This window comes from Phocoena sinus, chromosome 7 (genome assembly GCF_008692025.1).
Source record: "Phocoena sinus isolate mPhoSin1 chromosome 7, mPhoSin1.pri, whole genome shotgun sequence".
Taxonomy (NCBI): Eukaryota; Metazoa; Chordata; class Mammalia; order Artiodactyla; family Phocoenidae; genus Phocoena; species Phocoena sinus.
In genome coordinates, this window is record NC_045769.1 from 110,341,635 (window position 1) to 110,362,013 (window position 20,379).

Here is a 20,379-nt window from a genome sequence, read left to right on the forward strand (position 1 = left end):
AGAACGACAATTCATCGGCGCTGGCGGGCAGAGAACCACTTCACCTGCGCAGCCTTTATGCCCCCAGCCTTTAACTGAATCCGACCGTGAGAAAACAGACGCACGCGGACCTTAAGAGAGGCAACCGGCCTATACTAAAATGCCAACGCTCAGACAGACGAAGGAAAGCGGCGGGTGGGGCTGCGTCTAGCTAAAGGACACAGTAGAGGCGTGACAGCTGAGCACTGCAAGGGTCACAGAAACATTCTGAGGACACTGCATGGACCACTGGGAAATCTGGATGTGGACGGTGTATCAGCTACTGTTATGTTACAGTTTAGGAATATGATGATGGTTGTGTGTGTGTGTGTGGGGGGCAGAATGTCATTCCTAGGAGGTACATGCTGAAGTATTCTGGGGACTGCAACTGATTTCCAGTGTTTCAGAAACACGTGCGTGTGTCCACGTGCATGTGTGTGACAGAGACAGAAAATGAGTGGGAGTGCCGGATAACCAAATGCGACACGTTAATCCAGGGGAATCTCAGCTAAGGGTTTATGGTGTCCACGGCCTACTCTTTCAACCTGTCACTGGCAATGTTTCAAGATTAAAGCTGAGGGGAAGGAGGCTCAGAAAGTAAGCACACGATGCCCGCGTTGCTCTGTCTGTCTTCCCTTGAGCGGGCCTCATCTTTTCAAGTCCTATAAATAATGACTGATAAGTTATTCTGTTTTTGGTCACGCCGCGCGGCTTGTGGGATCTTGGTTCCCTGACCAGGGATGGATTCTGGGCCCTCGGCAGTGAAAGTGCAGAGTCCTAACCACTGGACCGTCAGGGAAGTCCCTAAGTTATTCTTTGCGGTGATGACAGTCACATTTCTTACTTTCACAAAGCAAGGCTTAGTGACACAGTGTGTGAACTCCCCTCTTACTGGGCTGCCGCCTGCTCCTGAGGGAAGCCCGTCTGCTCCTCTGTGATTCCTGTGAGCTCACAGATGCTCATTTCGAAAATCAAACCGGGATGGCGCCACGCCAGGCGCGTTGCTATGTGACCACAGACCACACACACCAGCGCTCCTTTTCAGGGTTTATTTCATCTGCTAACATTCATCTTGACCTAGACAAAAACAATTAGATGATTATGACTTGCGTTTCCATCATCAACTCATTTTTTTGTATGAGTCACCAAAAGGTTTCTTCTCAACACTTTTTTTTTTTTTTTTAATAAGAAGCTATAAATAAATAAAGCTTTAAACGCTCCTGGATTCAAGTTAAACTCTTCCAGTTCCCAAAACGTTCACAGACTCATTGCTTGGACAGTTCTCTCGTCCCTCACGCCTCCTCCGAGAGAGGACATCGAAGGCCTGGGGTGGTGGGAGCGGGGAGCTGCTCGCTCACTGCATGTTTGCTTCTGTCCCTCAGCCCTGGGAAGAGCCCTGGGGAGGCCATCCCTTCCCTGGAGCCCCAGCCCGTGGTGTTGGAGGAGACGCTGCAGGCACAAGAAGCCTTTACCTCAAAGCAGGCGTCCTGAGCCGGCAGTGCTGGACGGGAGACTCAAGTGGCCGAGGGGCACGGCCAGCTGGTGCTGTCACTGGCACCCCTGCCTGGATGCTGGCCGGAGCCAGGACCTCCTTCCAGATGCAGTGAAGAAACCGAGGAGACCGTGTGACTTGGGACAACAGGCCATGAGTTAAAACACTCCATTATGTACAAAACACATCCTGCACTCGGGCCACACCCTCAGGAACGCACCTTGGGGAGGGCTGCTCGAGCCAGGCCGCTGGCCGGGTGCCCGGGGGGCTCACGTACAACAGCTCTCCTCCCGGTGGGAGGCCACAGCGAGCCCCTAGCGTCGCGGGTGCTTGTGCAAAGACCCCAGAGCTCTCGTGAACGTGTCCCACCCTCCTCCCTGGAGCGCGCCCGCCCCAAATGAGTACTGGAGCAGACCCCCATGCTGACCTTCACACCCCTTTCACAGAGCTGCCTGAGCACTCACCTCCTCCGCGTGATGTGTCCACTCTCGGGGGCCTGTTGACTGCGCTGTCCTTGGACTGCAAGATGGAGCGGCCAGCGCAGGAAGCTGGCAGGCGGGGGGGGGGGGGGGGGGTGGTGAGGGGGCGCGGCTCAGGCCAGACAGGCAAAGACTAAAGCTGTTGGCTCCTGGGTAGCCACCTAACCCTTCCGGTGCTTACGGAAGGGTCTCGGCTCCGACCCCCTCATTCCACAGGAGGACAGCTCGGGTGGCCAAGGGGAACCTGGGGCAGGGAACCCTGGCAGGATCTGCCCACGAGGCTGCCGGGGGCCCGGGGCCCTCACCACCCTCGAGTCTGGCCTGCGGCTGCCGGGCACGTGTGCTTCCTCTCCTGGGGAGACGGGGTGCCCATCCACCTAGGGCGTGGGGCTCACACTCAGCTCCCCAGAACCAGGTCTCGGGCCTCATGTCGGGGGGAGGGGGGTGCACGTCCAGAGGCGACGCTGGCCTGGCCTCCTCGAGCACAGGAGGGATGGGCGTGGGGCAAGTGTCTACAGTGGACTGAACATGGCTTCTCCAATCTGCAGGGCTGCGGGGAACAGGCCTGACCAGCTGGTAGGGGCAAGGGTGCAGGAAAACGCGGGGAGAGCCCAGGGTCGGGGGGCTGTGTATCTGGGTACTAGTGGAGCCACCCAGAGCTGTTTCTTCCAATCCTGGAGGAGAATCTGAAAGCCCGAGTACCCTTTCCTGGCTGTCCTGAACCACCGTGGCCCCAAAGTATGGCTCGTGGGCAGTGGCTGTGGTCTGCAGAGTTCCAGCCAACGGAGGCTTGACTGAACTTTATACACGGGGATGTGGGGGGAATTGGGTCTAAGTCCCACAATAAATGTCCAAGTCATGGGCTTGGGGCTGGGGGCAGCCCACTAACAAAGCCCAGAGGGTCAGAAAGGAAAATGCGGGCAGGGAGAGCTCTTGATTTCTGTCCCCCTTCCTGTCTGAGCTGGTCTGGCTGGGAGGTCTGCCCGGACACAGGTGGAAGCATCCTCACCTATGGCCTTCCTACTCCGGGGATGCCCTCCGCCCACGCAAGGGGGCAGTGCAGCATGGGGACCATCTCCCCACAGCGCCCCTTGGTCTGGGGACTGAGGAAAACAGGGTGGGGGACCCCAGGTGATGTGCTTTGATCTCCTGACCCGAAGCATGAAGCCACACTGTGGGTTTTGACCTTGGGCTAGAGAGGGGAGTGGGCTTCCCAGGGGCTGGACTAGAGTCTTCTTGGCTTTAGATGGGGTGGGCCCTGACCCTGAAGATGGGTGAGCTGGGAGCTCCATTCCTGAGGCTACCTCAGAGGGCTGCTGTGTCTCCACGCAGGCCTTGGGGCCAGGGGCTCCCTGGAGGCTGAGCTACCTGCAGGGGGGGGTGGGGGGGGAAGCAGGCGTGTGCCTGGTGGGCGTGACCACACACCTGGCCTGGCAGGTCCGCCTCCCACTGCACTGGATTTTTCTAGTCTTCAAACCTGTGGCCATTGTGACCAGGAGGACGGGAGAGCGGGGACGTACCTGCTCCCAGCCCTGCAGGCCTGGTCGGGGGTGTCCTCCAAGCACCCTTCCCTCTGACCCAGTGGGTTCCCACGTTGATTTCTCAGAGCCCCGGCCTGGGAGGGTGGGAAGAACCGACCCGCCAGGCCCACCCCTTCCCCTCCCTCAACCGTCCGTCCGTCTTCTGGCAAGCGGACGGGGGTCCTCTTCCCACGGAGTTCTGGGGGCCGAGTGTGTTGGTCAGTCTGCCTGGTCCCACCTGCCCCCGCCGGCCGCCACTACCACTTCTCGATGATGTGGCTCATGTAGTCCTCGGTGGGCACGCGGCCGGGCTCCTCGGCGTCCCCCCGCGGCGGCGCCTCCTTGGCCCGGTGCAGCAGGCGCTCCTCGCGGCTCCGGAGGCGCTGCTGCCGGCGCTCCAGCTGCCGCCTGTACTGGTAGCGCTGCTGGAAGAGGTCCCTGGCGTAGTCGTAGAGCTGCACATCCAGGTCGTTGAGCTCCTCGATGCGCCGGATGGTGTCCTCGCCCACCTCCACGCCGCCCGCCCGCGTGCTGTTGTACTGCATGAAGGGACGGATGAACTTGAGGTTGAACGTCCGCTCGAACAGGTACTGCGTCTTGCGCTGGAACTCGGTCAGGCCGAAGAAGGCCATGCCCCGCAGGTTCTTCTTGGCGCTGTCCAGCAGCAGCTGGGCACGCTTGCCCTCGGGGATGAAGGACAGGTTGTAGCAGCCCACCAGGCTCAGGTCGGCCAGCATGCGCACCTGGCGGTTGCTGGCCAGGTTGTAGGGGCAGTCCATGAACTCCTGCAGTGTGCAGCCCGACCAGTCCGTGCCCTCGTAGCAGGGCGGCAGCTCCTCAGGCGTGGGCGTGCGCCCGTCGCACATGTGCAGCGATGTCTTCCACGTGGCCCCCCGCTGCACGTGCCGCCACTCGCTCAGGTAGCGGGACACGGGGTCTCGCAGCAGGGTGATGTAGTAGAACTTCCTGCAACGAGACGGGGAGCGGGGGGGGAGGTGAGGCCGGGGCGTCAGGCAGGGATGGGGCGTGTAGGGACCACTGGGGGGTGAAGGAGGGGGGAGGCTGCAGCCCTGAGTCGGATGGCTCTGCTCAGCGCCTACGCTATGGGACCCCCGGGGAGTGGCTTCACCTCTGAGATCAGCCATCTCATCTCAGGTCTCCAAAGGGCCACTGCTGAATGAGAAACCCAGGTGTGAGATGTGATGTAACCTGCAAAGGTCTCAGGCCACCACCACAATAACGAGAGTGACCGCTGCAGTGTCCTGCAGGGCCCAGCCCTGGTGCCCTCCTGAACCCTGGCCCAGGGTCTCCTCTGGGGTCTTCCCCCGAGCCCCAGGCGTGCCCTCCTGCCTGCTCGCACCTTGGGAGGGACAACCTGACTTCGCCCTGCAGGGTGTGGAGGAGAGTGGCCCCAGAGTCCACACTACCTGGTACCAGACGTTTAAAGAGCTGTCACAGTGGCAGGCTTGGTGCAGCCCAAGGGGCCACTGAAAAGTCACTCACAGTCCCAGGCTGCACAGCAGGTCTGGGCCAGGGCCTCCCACTGGGCCCACTCCACCCCAGGCTCCTGCAGAGCTCCAGTGGGGGAGGGGCACCAGGAGACCACCCAGCCCCCGGGGTGAGCCGTAACTCCTAATTTTTATCGTCTCCCAGGAACTGTTCCAATCCCCAAGGAGTTGGGCACCAATGCCACCTCCCCACGCTGTGGGTAAGGGGCATCCATCCGTACCATGGGAGAGCTGACTCAAGGAGGGCTGTGCCCCCTTCTCCTCGCTCCCTTGGGGTGAGAGGCAGTCGGGATGATTCAGGTCCCTGCAGGGTGTGCTGTGATGATCGGCCCCAGTGCCAGGAACTGTGACGGGCCTGGTGGGTGTGGGTCGCCCCAGGGGGGGTTTGCGGCTCTTCTCGGAGCCCCACCTCCAGGGCTGGCAGAGCAGCTGCCTGTGCAGGTGGGGCAGGTCCCAGGCCAAGGGGAACCAGGGCCTGGGGCGAGCAGCCTAGAGTGTCCTCGGAAGTGGGCAGCAGGGGCCCACTGGGTCCCCACACCCCACCCCTGGGGGGGTCCATCCCCCCTTCCCCGGCCCCTGCCTGATGGCAACATGGAAGCTGCACCCACACTGCCCCCTCCTCACTGAGGCCCAACAAGAGCAGCCCTCACACTGCCCTCTGGGAAGCCACGGGGGCACAAGACACGTCGCAGGGTCTGGCAGTGCCCTGATCTGACCACATCTCCCAGGGGGCAAGGGCGAAGGTGACGGGGTACCACCGGGGGTCACCCCAGCCTTAGGGGGGCACATTCAGAAAACCGCAGGAATGGCAGACAGTGGGAGAGGGCCTGGGCAGAGGGCACCCAGGGGGCTGGGGGAGGGGGTCCGCAGCATCCTGGGCATCCTGACTCCTGAGCCCTCCGCGAAGCCTGGGTTCTCCCGTTTGTGCCTCGGGCCCCCGTCAGCTCTCATGCGCCCTGCCCCAGCCCAGGTGCTGACAGCGTGCTCCTGGCCTCTGCAGGCGGTCATGTACCAGCCCCTGGGGTGGGGTGGGGGTGGCTGGCAGCCCCGATGTGACCCCCTCCCCCAGCTCCTGTGGAATGTGCCCTGGTGGCTCTGGCTGCCCCTGGGAGAAGAACAAAGGCCCACCTGTGCCCTCCCAGCTCCTCTCTGACCACTGGGACCGCCCCCCACCCCCCGCTTGCTGGCTCCCAAGAAGACACCCCAGGGCCTTTGCACGAACTCTGTCCTCCCTCTATTTCATCAGCTGACTCTGACTCATACCCTAGACCTCAGCCAGAACCACTTCCCAGGGAAGCCTCGTCCTGCAGACACGGCTCCCTCTTGGGCTTCTGTCACAGTGGTAACTTTCCACTGACCTCTCAGCTCACCCTGCGGTAGGGAGGGGGCGGCGGGGAGCTGGTTCCTGTGTGTGCACCAAGCAGGGCCGTGGTGCCTCTCTGGGGACAAGACTGGGAGGGGCCAGATGGTCCAAGACAGAAGGTGCCTCGGGGCAGAGCCCTCACACAGCACCTTCAGCCCCCGGTGGAGGAAATCAAGCCTTGAGAGGTTAGGCAGCTACCTGGAGGCCCCCAGTGGCTTCAGCACTGGGGTAGGGCGGGAGGCCAGGCCCCTCTCTGCAGGCCCTGGTTAGGTGGACTGGCACGGGTGACAAAGACCTTCAACACAGCCAGGATGAGGAGGTCAGTTCATCCCAGGGCCAGCCTTCTAGAGACCTAGTATATGACATTTATAAATCCTGACCACGACAACTGCTTCTAAAGAGGCCACGACAGACAGGCAGACACAGAGATACACCTAGAAACGCACGTGGACAAACACAGTGCTGCGTGCAGGCTGCCGGCACACACCGTGTTCACTGCTGAGCCCGGCTGGTCCCTTGTCCCGTCCTCGGCCCCCCCTACCCCGTGTGCACACGGGCAGGCCAGCGTGGTGGATTCTCCTTGACACAGAAAACCAGAGTATGACGTGTCAGCGGACAAAGATTTGTCTACGTGGCCCCACCGAAGCCACTCGGGGTTCAACCTGGTTGCAAGGTGACCTCTGATGACAAGAACTCACGGTGCACAGCGGGGCACCAGCGCCCGCCCCAGCGTCTGTGTCCCCACAGGCCTCTGCAGTCACGTAGGCCTGGAGCCCTGGGTCAGCACTTGTCACCGCCCACCACGAGGGCAGGCTTGGAGAAGCCCAGCTGCCCCCAGACCCTCACGGATCTCAATACACCCTTGAGAGGGGGACGGGGCCGCTAGCCCTCCTGCGGCGTGCCGGAGCCAGAGCCGACTGAGCCCCCTGGGCCCCTGGGCTCACGCTGACCCCCGCGGCTCCCCTGTGCACCACATGGGTGCCGAGTGGGACGGCCTTGCTCATCGCTGCGTCCCTGGGTGCTGGCCTGGCTGGACAGGAGCAGGGGCTCGCCCGTGGTGACCGGGGCGGTGGTGTTCGGATGGGGCGTGCTGAGCCTTCTCTGTTCAGGACGTTGCCAGGCCCTGGGCCCCCGATTCTGTCCTCCCAACACGGCCTGTGGAGACTAAGGGTCCAGGCAGACGCTAGACCCTGTGTGAGGGGCCAGCGGCCCCCGGTCACTGCCCAGCCCCAGCCCCGCTCCTGCCTGGATGGCACGGGAGCCCCTGTGGGTGCGCACCCCTGACCTTGGGTGGCCTCCTCAGGAGCGCATGCGCCTGACCCCCAGCTCCGCTTGCTGGTCCACCCCGGCCCTTGCCTGCTCCGCTGTCCTGACACAGCAGGCACCCGTGGCCACAGGCCTGTGCCCCGGCCACCCTCTGTTCAGCACGCCTGCTCCCGTCTCACTCGCTCTGCCCCCCCTTGCCCGTTAGGCACATCAGCAGACAGGGCAGCTTTCCTGGCCACTGAAGGGGGAGAGAGGGCACTGATCGAAAGTGAGCAGAGGGCAGGTGTGGCGGGGGCAGAAGACCCCCCAGATGAACGACTGTCCACGTCCAGGCAGCTCCCTGCCCAGGACGAAACCAGATGTGTGTTCTCTGGAGGCGCTCATGGCTCAGAGACACGAAGAACTGGGCAGGGGGCCAAACGACGGCCGGCACGCTCATGGGGGACCCAGCTTCTGCCCCAGCCTCACCCCAGAGGAAACTGCAGCGTTTCTTCCCCAGAGCGAAGTTCCCCCTGCACTCACATCTGGGGTCCCCCACAAGCAGGGGGCCCTCTGCCTCTCACCCTCCAGCAGGATCTGCCCCTCCAGGCCATCCAACTGGTAACCAACAAGGGTTCCAGAAGGACAGAGAGGACATGGCGGAGGAGATGATGAAAGAAACAATGAGAAGTCAAGCACTTAATTCATTTCGAGCGAAATGGCTCGCCCACTGCCCAGCAAATGAACGTGGAGACCAGACCCAAGATTACAGAGATGACCCGTGAAGCACGTGGACAGAAAACCAGAACACGTAATGAGTGGGACTCAACTTCTCTATGGAACACCATATGCAAAGAATCAATGGAGCGATGGCTTCAAAATGCTGACGGGAAATAGACCGACTGTATCTCATACCCAGCCAAGCTTCACACCCGTGAAGGCTTGGGAAAGTTATTTTCTGTGAATCCTGCTCTAGGAAGATACTGGAGTACGTATCTCATATAGTAGATGAGAAAAAAAAAAAAAAAAAAGTGTGGGACACAGAAGCTTGAACCCAGGAGAGATCCCAGATGTCCACTGGGCATCCCGCTGAGTCTGTCAGGAGAAGAGGGATGGGGCTTCCAGAAAGAGGGGCCCAGACAGATGACCTGACAAAACACATCACTGGTGGAAAAAAAAAAAGCGAACGGTAGGTACATGGCAGATCTTTGGAATCACCTGGAAAAAAAGGAGTCTATGAAGATGGAAGACAAAGCAAGTAAAAAGTAGGGCTGGGCTTCCCTGGTGGCGCAGTGGTTGAGAGTCCGCCTGCCGATGCAGGGGACGCGGGTTCGTGCCCTGGTCCGGGAAGATCCCACATGCCGCGGAGCGGCTGGGCCCGTGAGCCATGGCCGCTGAGCCTGCGCGTCCGGAGCCTGTGCTCCGCAACGGGAGGGGCCACAACAGTGAGAGGCCTGCGTACCGCAAAAAAAAAAAGAAAAGAAAAGAAAAGAAAAAAAAAGGAGGGCAAGCGTTAATTCTAGGAAAAACGAAAAGTTACATTAAAAAAAAAATGAAGTATGCTACTAGGCTCAGAAGAAAACAATGGTTTTAGAGACATCATGATATAAACAGTGGTAAGTGATTGAATAAAAACTTGAGCTTTAACTCTCCTTGGAGAATGGGTGGGGTGTGGAGAAGGATAAGGGCAAAAGAACACTTCATCTATCAAAACAGAAAGTACACAGATAACATTTAAATCCATGAAACAAGAAATATCACTATACATGACTCAGAAACGTGGAAGTCAATACATGAAGACTACCAAAAAGAGGTGCAAGAGGTCCTCTGGGGAAGCTGGAAAGGAAAAGTAGATCTGTTGGTTTTTATCATAAACCGCTTGGAGCTATTTGTCTTTAAGCATGTGTGAATTCTTGTAACTAAAAACACTAAAACAATGGGGAAACTGGCTTAAAAAAAAACATGGAGAGACGCTCCCCTTCATTAGTCATCGAGGGAACAGCACACTCAGCCACAACGTGCTACCCACTGGAGCAGCAAAACAAAGTGGGGCAAGGCCAACCTCTGACAAATGCTTACCAGGACAGCTGTTGTGGAGTGACTTCACGGGAAGGCGGAAGGCGCACACACACTCACCCTGTGACCCTCACACTCACCACCCCCCCACGAGTCCTCTCCTAGGCACACATAACGGGGAGGCCTCGCCCATGCGCCCTGGGAGATGTGGACAAGACAGCCCACAGCACTCTGCTGGTGACAGCCCCCAACATCCGCCGCAGAGGCATGCGTACACAAACGGGGTACATTCTTCCAACAGAACACTGCCCAGCAACAGACAGGAACAAACTACAGCTACTCACAGCAACTCGGGTGAATGTGATGAATAAGATGTTGCAGGAAGAATGCAAATAAGAATATGTAACAGAGTGCAACGATATGGTTTATCAAGTTTCTAAAAATAAAACCGAAGAAAATGCTATTTAGTGATATGTACTGAAAACAGTGGAAAGAAAAAGGTGATGAGGGGATACACAGGAGCCCTCCAGTCAGAGCTTAGCCTTGGTGTCTCGGGGGGTGGTGGCGGGGGAGGCAGGGAACGCGCTAGCCCGTGGTGGCGTCCATGGCACTGATCACGCCCCTCGTGCTTAAGGCAGGAGCGAGGGTGCAGGTGTGCGTCCTTGTGCTTTATTCCCTATGTACGTTCATGCAACCTCTTTTGTATTTCCCAAACACTGTGTGATAAGGAAAGCAGTTTTAAAACCAAGGTTTTCCAGGGCGGCCTGCGAGGCCCCTGCTGGCCTTGCAGGTGGACCAGCATTCTTGCCAAACCCGGAGCCTCAGTTCCTCAAAGCGTCTGGTGTCCCCTCCCACCTCTGTGCCAGCCAATTCCAGGTGTCTGCAGCCCTTTCCTTACCCCTGACCCCTTCCTACATGCTAATGTGAGTAGGGAGTGGCTCCACGGGGGAGGGGAGGACCCCTTGGGGGCATCACCTCTGGGGACTGTGAGGGTGGCCAGTCTTCTGGGTCAGTCGGGGCCGCCCTGTGGCTTGTGAACTAACCACATGATGGTGAGCCAGCTGCTCCTGCCTCCGGGAAGGAACCACAGCTCCTCCGGAGCTGGAGCTCCCAGCTGATGGCCGGCTTCCCATCCAGGAGGGCCTTGGGGTGCAAACAGGGCCAGCAAACAGTGCGCCCCACCCCCTGGGGCTCCCCTTTCCTGCTGCCAATCCAAAGGCGGGAGACCAGGGACCCTGTTTAGTGACTTGTCGGGCAAATTATGCTCTGTCAGGGTGGTAGTCTTCTGGCATCTCCTGCAAGCACAGCCCTAACCCACATCTTGGCCTAAGTGGGAGCCCACTGTACCCCAACTTCCAGGGCAGGTCTCCGTGGAGCAGGGCTGCCTGCTACGTCCCAGGACAGACCCAGGGAGCGGCGCAGAGCACGCCCCAGCCCAGACCGTCCTGCCTGTGAGTCGGGGGCAGGATTCACAGCGCTGTCACCCTAGCGGGGCACACACTGGGACCGGAGGGATGACAAGGAAGCCCTGCTCACACCTCTTCCTCTGAAGCTTCCACCACTGGCTGCTCGCCACCATCTAGCCAGCCAGCCGGCACCCCACACGGTCCACTGCTGGCGGCAGGATGTGGCATGAGGTCGTCCCTCTGCAGCTGTGTGCAAGGTCATTCGGGCCGCCACCATGCGCCATCCCTCTCCCCAGGGTCTTCACCCCACCCTCTCACCCCAATGGGGGCAAGCTCTTGGAAGGCAGGCCTATGTACTGGGCACACCGCAGTGCCCCGCTCAGCGCGGAGACAGCCCACGGCATCCAGGGCCCACTGCCCCGCGGTGGGCTGGGTGGTGGCCACGGGAGTGTGTTCAGTGCCCAGGCTCGGCCGAGGGTGCACGTGCGGCCCGTGCACAGGGAGGGGGCCTCACGCTCAGTACCTCTGCCTTCAGCACCCAAGCTGCCCACGGAACCCATTGGGTTGGGGGCTGTCCCTGGGGAAGTGGGCGGAGCCACAGTGGGAACGGCTGCAGCTGGGTGGGCGGAAATGGGGTGAGGAAGGAGGTGGAAGCCTGTGGCCCTGCCCTGGCACTCCATGGACGCACAGCAAAGGACATAAGCCAGCAATGCCCCCAGGACCCTGACAACGGCACCAGTGCCCACTGCCAACAGGCTTGTGACGTACCAGGCAGAGCCCGGGACCCAGGCACTGCTCCCCTTTCACAGAGGATAAGCCCAGGCTCAGAGGCGGGCAGGGCTCTTAGAGCGCTCTGGGCTCTGTGGGGCGGAACCAACAAGGGCAGCAGGAGGTGATGAACGGCACCGCTCACCAACGGGGCAGGTCAGGAAGGCTTCTCAGAGACGGTGGGGACACAGCCCTTCGTGACCTGAGAAGGGGGCAGTGCAGGCTTGAGGTGCAGGCGGGGCCGGACAGGGAAGGGTCTTGTTCATTTATAGGAAAACAAGCTCGGATGGGAAGTGGAACAGAGTGCAAATTCACGTGGATTCAAAGACAGAACGTAGGACTTCAAAGAAACTTCACGCCGTGAAACAATTCTAGCCTGCCCGGTCTACAACCACTCCCAAGAGCCCACATGTGAACCGGCCGTGTCATGCTTCCTTGCATTTAATTATGGTCTGTTTAATGCTTTCTGCGACCTTGGCTGTTCTGACGTTTTTGTGTGCCCTGGTTCGGTGCATCCCACAATCACGTACAACCTAGTGAACAAGGAATGTGTTTTGTTCTTGGGTGCAAACACTGCTGTCAGGGAGCGGCCAGCTCTAAGTTTTAAGAGTCTGAGTTCTCACGGGACCAGCAGCCAGGAAGCCCTGCTTTATTGATGACAAACACTCAAACGGCCTCTGGGAAAATTCTGCAAGGTGCAGCTTTGCACTCCTTCCTTGGAAGGTGACAGCTGTGAGGTGGCTGAGTGGCAGGGGCTGGGGTGCCTGCCCTGCCGCAGGGCTGGGATCAGGGAGAGGGCCCTTCTCACTGGCCTCAGAAGCCCCTCCCCCTCCTGCCCGCTGTTGTGGGCATCGGGCAAGTCGGAGCCCACAGTCCCGACTGGGAGGCCCGCTCCGTATCCTGCATACTTTAGCAATGATGAGGAAACCTGGCTCGCAGAGATGGGTGGCTGATGCAAGGCTCAGAAGCAGAAACGGCCCCTCCCCTCCCTCGGGTCACACCCATGGCTGGAGGAGCTTCCCTCTTCTGCCCCAAACCCCACTCCTGGCCCTCCTCCTGGGAGCCGGGAGAGCCGGGGTGGGTGCACAATTCTGTGGCTGGGTGAGGGGCTGGATCAGCAATTACGCTTTCAGAAGGAGTCTGCTCTAAAGAGAAGGGCTGAGATGTGGCAAGTCTGCTGCAGGATGCTGGTGGCACGCCAGCCATTACAGGCGACACGGACGCAGAAGTCAATGGCAGACACACACGGCAGACGGTCCTGCAGCCAAGGGCGCAGATGCTCACAAGGCTGCTGGTGCACAGAAGGGCCTGTGCCTACCTGTGCGGAGACAGAAGGCATTATTAAGAGGCTCTCAGAAGAGCGAAACTATGGATTTTCCCCAACATTTGATTATGAAAAACTCAAACTTAAAGAAAAGTTGAAAGTTCAGTGAACACTCATATGCCCAAATGGGTGACTTTAACATTTTGGGGGATTTCCCGGGTGGTCCAGTTGTTAAGAATCCAACTTCCAATGCAGGGGACGTGGGTTCGATCCCTGGTCGGGGAACTAAGATCCCACATGCCGTGGGGCAACTAAGCCCATGCACCACAACCACTGAGCCCATACGCCACAACTAGGGAGCCTGTGTGCCGCAACTTCTGAGCCTGTGCGCCACAACTAGAGAGCCCACATGCCGCAACTACTGAGCCCACGTGCCACAACTAGAGAAGCCTGTGCGCCGCAACAAAGACCCAGTGCGGCCAAAAAAAATAAACAACAGAAAAACAAAAAACTCCATTTTCTTCTTTATATACTCTATTGCCTGCAGTGAGCACACGTCATTTACGTAACTGAAATCAAGTAATAAAGGTTATAAAACATCCCTGTTGCTTGGGGTGCAAAGAGGCCATCAGAAAGATCCAGCTTTGCAAGCTCTGTGCTCACATGTCCTCTGTGATAGGATGCCAGCTGCCCGCTCCGCTCCGGGCTGGGGGCTCCAAGGGCAGGGCTTTTGTGAACAAGGTTCTAACTCAAGGAACAAACTCAGACCCTGAAACGAAGGTGGATTTTTCTACCAGTGCTAGCAGAGCTGCAGCTCCCTAATTGCGGGTGAGGACACTGTTACTTAGCATTAGAATTAGAACGTTTTTTTTTTTTTTTTTTAAAGAAATACTGTTGTATTACTTCCAGATATACAGTCCCTGAAAAAAAATTAATGCCATAGGGGGATTGGCTTCACTGCCACTTTCTCCCCCAGGACGAGCTTTGGGGTCCCAGAGCAGCAAGGGAAACTCTGTGAGGGGTACCTGAGGCCCCCTCTACCCCAACTCTGTACTGTGGTCTCCCAGGGACCAGGAGTCCCTTCATGAGGACACACTGTGAAGCCAGTGTCCAGACGGTTAACTTTCAAAAAAACCATACTCTGAGGGGTCTCCGGAACTTCAGAGGGAGGACCCTGGGGAGAACTTGCCATGGGGCCTGCTCAGGTGTGCAGGAGCCTCCCAAAGCTTTGCTCTGATGGCCGTCCCACCCCAGGGCCTGGGGAGCATCCCAGGGTGGGGGTGCCGGCTTGCTTACCAAGGTCTGGGTCCCCCTCCCAGCAAGAAGATGACACCCTTCGGGAGGTCACGGCGTGCACCACCTTGGTCATTAGGTCACTGAGCCGGGCCCTCGTCAGCCCTGCGTGCTGCTCACCTAGGCCAGGCGCCCCCCAGAGCCCACGGCGGAGCGAGCAGTGCGGGGCCCATGCGAGAGGGGCCCGCTGGGAGGAGAGGCGCGCCCTGCTCTGAGCGGCATGGCTGGGGAGCTGGACCATCCCCAGCAGCACAAGGGTGAACCAGCTGATGAAACGGACAGTCTCTACTGGCTCTGGCCAGCACTCACCTCCCTGCACCAAAGCACGGCGCCCCTCCCGGGTACCTGCAGGAAAAACCCAGATCAGCAAGTGCTGAGCTGGCAGTGCAGGCTGGGGAGCCCCTCTCCAGATGCAGGTAGGAGACGCGGGCCTCAGGCCTTTCTTCCTGGGCAACGTGTCCGCAGAGCGGCTATGAACTCATAGCTGTTATTTTTGTCGATTAACTGACTCTGCTTCCCAAAATACCTGGGTTGGGAGAGCAGCCCCGCGGCATCAGTGGTCAGGTGCTGTGTGCACACAGGTGGGCCAGTCCTCCCAGAGCCCCTGCGCCCCGGACAGGCAGAGCCTAAAGCGGACACAGTCCTTGGCAGGACCAGAATGGAAGCTCTGGGGCTGGCGCAGGCCCCTCGCTGGTCGTCCCAGCTGGACGGGTGGCGAGGAGAATGCCGGCCCAAGGCCACCTGGGCACGGGAGCCCTGTCGTCCTTCCCCAGCAGGCTGGGGCCCAGCTGGCCTCACAACTCTGCTCCCTGCCCTACCCACCTCCAACAAGGTGGGAAGGCCCTCCTTGGCTCACCCAGGGAGCTGAATTCTTACAGACAGTGGGGAGAGAGTCCAGCTCCTGGGAGTGGCGCTCACGTGGGCCCCCAGGTGGCTCCACAGGTTTAGGAAACAGCATGGAAATCCCTGAGGAGAAAGAAGCCCAGGAAGTGTCTTGTAGCCAGGTGTGGCTGTGTGACTAAGCTTGGCCATCAGGATGTCCTTAGAGACACCTCCTCCCCCACACCGTTCTCCTCCTGTTGGCTGCAGCATGCATGTGCCTGCAGAGGGCCAGCAGTCGTCTTGGACCATGAAGCAGAAGCCTTGCTTTCTGGGGATGGTAGGGCCAGAGAAAAAGCCTGGGTTCCTGGTGCTTCTTGCGGCTGCACCACCTGCCTGGCCTGCCTACGGTGGGCTCCTTTTCAAAGAGAGAGGAATCAACTGCTACCCTATCTTGGTCTCTGAACCTAATCCATCTACTCCGGACCAATGCACGAGGACCCAGGCATGATCAGTGGTGAGTCCAGCCAGGTCTGGGGCGAGGCATTAATTTGGTGAACCCTCAAGGCTTTACCCTGGTCGTCCTGGACACTGCCAGACACCCTATAGGAAGAAAATATTCCCATTTTGCAGATAAGGAAACTGAGGTCCAGAAAGGCTAAACAGCAAACCTGGCCACAGAGGCTGGTGGCAGCGCTGGGATTGGAGCTCAGGCCCCCGGAGCCTGTAACCGCCTGGGGAGAACTGGTCACCTGCTGAGCCACAGGCCCCAGAAGGCACACGAACACATCACCTGGCAAAGTTGGCCCTGGCCACCTGCGGACCACTTGCCAAACAGCAGTCAGGAGTGCTGGTATTTTTAACTAAACTATGGACTCAATTTACGATCCATTTCCTTTAAAGTACAGTGAGTTAATTAAGAGTCAGAGTGGTCTGCATAAAGAAAAAACACATCCAGACCTGCAGGGAGGACGAACCAGCCCCGAGGAGAACCACTTTACTCAGAAGCTGTGACCGTCTTCCTGATGGCCGCCCCGGGAGGGGAAGAGCCAAAGTCCTGGGCTTTGCCCGGCCCTGGATTTGGGCACCTTGGCTGTGGGATGCGGGGCAGGCCTCCCGGACAGGTTCTCCTCTGGTTCCAGCCCCGCTCCAGCCCTGCCTCCTGCTGGCTGATGACACTAATGCAGACGCAGAGCTTGGGGGAGGGCTTGACTCTCACGGGGCCCCGTGTCCCTGCCAAGGCAGGAGCGGCAGGGCTGAGAGCCGGGCTGCCGTGAGCCCGCACTGAGCCCAATGCCTCTGCGGCCCTGCCCCTATGACCTTGCCCCCCATCCCAGGGGGAAGCTCGTGCCCCCAGGAGCTCCCACCTGAAGGAGGAGGGCCCGGCTGGAGGCCTAAGCCTGCTGGGGGCGTACGGGCCACGTGGGCCCCCAGCTCCAGATGCAGGCCTTTCTGACCACCTGCTTCCAGGGCCTCTGGGATTCTGCGCCTGGAGGGATGCACACGGCTCGCAGGGGAGTGCTGGCCCGGCCCTCGCACGCAGTGCGCCCACTGCCCCCAGGGCCGGTCTGTACAAGCCGCTGGGAGGGGGCCGTCAGAGTTGTGTGGAGGTGCCAGCAGGACCCCAAAAGGGAGTGGGTGAGAGTGAGGGGGGCTGTCTGACCCTGGGCTGCGGGACCTGGGGATGGGACCTTCACGGCAAGGCCTCCACAGCAGAAGGCCCCTCCCCAGGCATCCTCCACGCGCACATCTCCTGCCAGGCTAAATCCTGCCTGGAGGCTCACACGCTGTCTCACTACCCACGTGGGTGCCCTGGCTGCCAATTACTGCCTAGTGCTGGCTCAGAGGGGCACTGCTGGGAGCTGAGAGCCCGCATCCCTTCCCTGGGCCAGCAGGGACACACGGGCGCTCTGTCCCAAAACAGCTGTCCCAGTAAGGAGACAGTAGGGCGAGGGCTGTCCCTGTGATATGAGGCATCCTCGCAGAGGGGGCGGGTCAAGCGTCAGACTCTGCCACCGCCCCCCCCCCCCCCCCCATCCCCACCTCCATGCCGGCCCCTCGGAGCCCGTTACTGCCTCCTGTGCCTCCCAGGCTCCTGCAAGGATCCGGTGAAAGGGAATGTGTCATAGGCGATCCACAAAGGTGAGGAACTCGCAGCCCGGGGAGGTACAGAGGTGGGGAGCTGGGGGACCACATCCCTCTGCGTCCGGGATCGGCACCCTGCCTGGGACCCGTCCCCTCCCGCTGGGCTTATCCTTTCCTCCGTCACAGGAGCGCGTGCCGTGTGTGGGACCGGTGCAGCCCTGCCCTCCTGCAGCGTCTGAAGGACTGGACCTGTGACCGTGAGACACCCAGATGAACAAGTGCCAAGAGATCGGGTGCCTGATGCGGGGTCAGGGTCAGGCAGGGCCTCTAAGGTGTGACATCTAACCTCAGCTCCGAAGCAGGAGGCCCGGCAGAGGGCAGGGGTGGGGGTGGGGCAGCATTCCTGCAGGGGAGAGGCCCAGGCCAGGCCGGGGGCAGGCACACCAGGGCACAGACCGGCTCATCTAAGTGCACAGGTTGGTGAGAAGCAGAAAGGAGGTCTTGGTTTCAACGAGGAAAGGACGTTATCAAACCGTGGGAAAAAGGAAATTCCCATCCTTGTTTCAAAATTCCAAGTGGCTGAAAAAATCCCCATGAAGGAAACCGAGCGCTCCGAGTTCAGGCTTCGGAAACACCTCTGCAGTCGGCTTCCCCCTCCCCTGACAGCGCCTAGAGTTCCGTGGGCGGATGAAAAGCTTCCCTTGATTTCTACACGTTAGCAAAATTTCAGGGAAGCAGAGCAGGCTACCTCAGCCCCTGGCTCCGCGACCCAGAGAATCCGAGGCACGGCCGATTGGGTGGGGGACGGCAAGGGGGTCCCCAAGGCAGGAGGGCCCCCCGAGTGCATTCCAGGGGCCTGCAGCCCCTGCCTCCCCCTCAAGGCAAGGACCCCACGTCTGCAGGAAGCTTGAGCTTTTCCTCCCCAGCCCCCTGACCTCTGTGATCCCACTGGACCCTCACAAGGCCCCCCGGGACAGCCATGGTGTGACTTAACCACCAGGCCAACACACACTGCGGGGAGCTGTGTGCACCGAAGGGAAGAAAGGCCCAAAGCCAGAGCTGGGTACCACGAGGGGCAGAGCTGGTGGCCGCAGGTGTGGCTGCAGGCTGGTCCCGCCTGGGCCTCCAGCCAGGCCCCCAGCACATCTGCCCTCCTGGCTCCAGCCTGTGTGCCGGTCACTCTCCATTCCTGACCAGGGGTGATCGCCCTGCAAGAACCTCTCAGTGGACACGTCCAGCACTGGGGGCTCGGGTGCCCCGCCCACGAAGGTGCAGGTGAGGTCTCCTTCCCAGATGCACACAGGGACAGACCGTGCTGTGCCTGGCAATGGTGCACAGACCCACAACAGACCTCCCACAGCACTGATGCCGAGGGACCCAGGATGGATGCCGGGCCCCTGACCACCCCTCCTGGTAGGTGACCAGAAAGGCTGTGGCTGCAGGGGGTTCTGGGAGCCCTGCCCAGGGTCGGGGCCACAGGAGGATCTACTGGCAATGTCCTCCCAGCTGAGGTAAGGCTTACGCCCCACCTACCCAAGCATGGGCCTTTCCAGAGACGTCCCCTCCAATGAGCAAAGGATGGCTTTCTGGGAGCTTGTCTGCTGTTCCCAAACTCTGAGGTGTGGCCTCAGCCTCGGACTGTCGACCGAGTGTCACAAGCGGTGCTCCTTCGGGCTGTCTGAAGGCCGTAGGGAGCCTCCCTCCGCCCCCCAGCTCCACCAGGCTCCCGTCTGGGCTCCCGGGCGGTGCTCCAGCTAAGGGGGCGCTGCTCGGGAGGTGACCCAGCCCAGCACCTGTGGGGCCCCGCGGGGCTGCCGTCCACATTTCGTGCCTGCCCGCCTGGTGCTTTCTGGCTTTCCACACCAGCGGGGAGGCTTCCCTTCCATCTGAACACACACGCCCCCGCCCCGGGGTGGAGGGAAGGTGACCGAGCCCTGCTCCGTCCCCGGGTGGGGACGTGCGCTCCCCGACTGGGCCCGAGACCTGCCTTCAGAGCCTTCATCTCACTCGTTCTGCCCGCAGGCCTCTGCTGGCGCTTGTCCCCCTCATCCTCCCAGCCTGTAACCGCGAGCGTGGCCCGGGGCATACAGCACGCACGCCCGGCTCTCCCTGCCCCCGCTGTAGCCTCTGGGTCTCTGTGCCAGGGATGCATCCTACGGCAGGCAAGACCCAGCACAGAAGGCCCACGCAGCGGGGCACAGCTCAGTGGACACGGCCCCCGCCAGGTGACAAACAGTTCAGGGCCTAAAACGAGCTCAGGGAACTCGAAACCTACGCCCGGTGACTCCACGGCGACAGGGACAGCCCTTCTGGGGACTCTGCAATGACACAGGAACACACGTACGTACGCGTGATGAGCAAACGCACCACATCAAAGCTCACGTTACAGCTTGACGCCAGCTCTGGAAAACACAGAAACTGGGCCCAGGGGAAAGACGGGGCAGAAACACAACACACACCAAACGTGGAGGGGGCTCGTCCCCGGGCCTGGAGCTCTGGGCAACTTTTTCTTCCGCTTTCAGTTTTTTGTATTTTTCCAATTTCATACAATCAAGCCTGTAATTACAAAACAAACAGATTAAAGGCCTTCTGTGTACCTGATCTAACCTGATTTTCTCACTAGAGGTTCGGAGTCAGAGGCCTGGGAGGCCCTGGGCCTCCCCCGTGGCTGTGCAGACGTCTCCAAAGCCACGAGACCACCAGTCATCCGCCTGTTTGGGGGTCAGGAGGGCCAGAGCTGGTCTGGGGACCACTGGGGGCATCCGTGGCACCCCCTCCAGGCTCAGCCTGCTGACCCCACGGCTGGGGGCTGGCTTCACGCCCCACAACACGCCTGCTCCCACGAGCGAACCCCTGCGAATCCTTCCCTCTCTTGCGGCCGCACGGAGCCTGTGAACGGAGACGAGGGCGCTGGCATGTGCCCCCCGTTCCGCGCACACACATCCTCCCACACAAGCAGAGTCGGCCAGGGGATGATGGCCTCACAAGCTCTTTGAACAGGGACTGTTTTTCCCCAGACACAGAAATCCAGGGCCGAAACGGCACGCCCCAGACAGGAGCCACGTCATGCCCAGGTGGACTGCTTTCTCCTGGCCTGTGGGCC

General features: G+C 60.1%; 1 protein-coding gene across 4 annotated transcripts in view; it reads right to left on the reverse strand.

The window, feature by feature from the left end:
- Positions 1-1,052: 1,052 nt before the first annotated feature.
- HS6ST1 (heparan sulfate 6-O-sulfotransferase 1) overlaps positions 1,053-20,379 on the reverse strand; it is a 42,791-nt gene continuing 23,464 nt past the window's right edge. Inside the window, exons 2-3 of one of the 4 annotated variants that reach the window (XR_004350723.1) lie at positions 3,510-4,475; positions 1,053-2,058 (exon numbers count right to left, since the gene is read on the reverse strand). Coding sequence is in view for 1 of the 4 variants with exons in the window: in XM_032637438.1 (XP_032493329.1) it covers positions 3,767-4,475 (709 nt within the window). In the remaining 3 variants the exon portion in view is untranslated. Of the gene's footprint in view, positions 4,476-20,379 lie in introns of all 4 variants that reach the window. The other 3 variants (XR_004350725.1, XR_004350724.1, XM_032637438.1) reach the window with 3 other exon arrangements.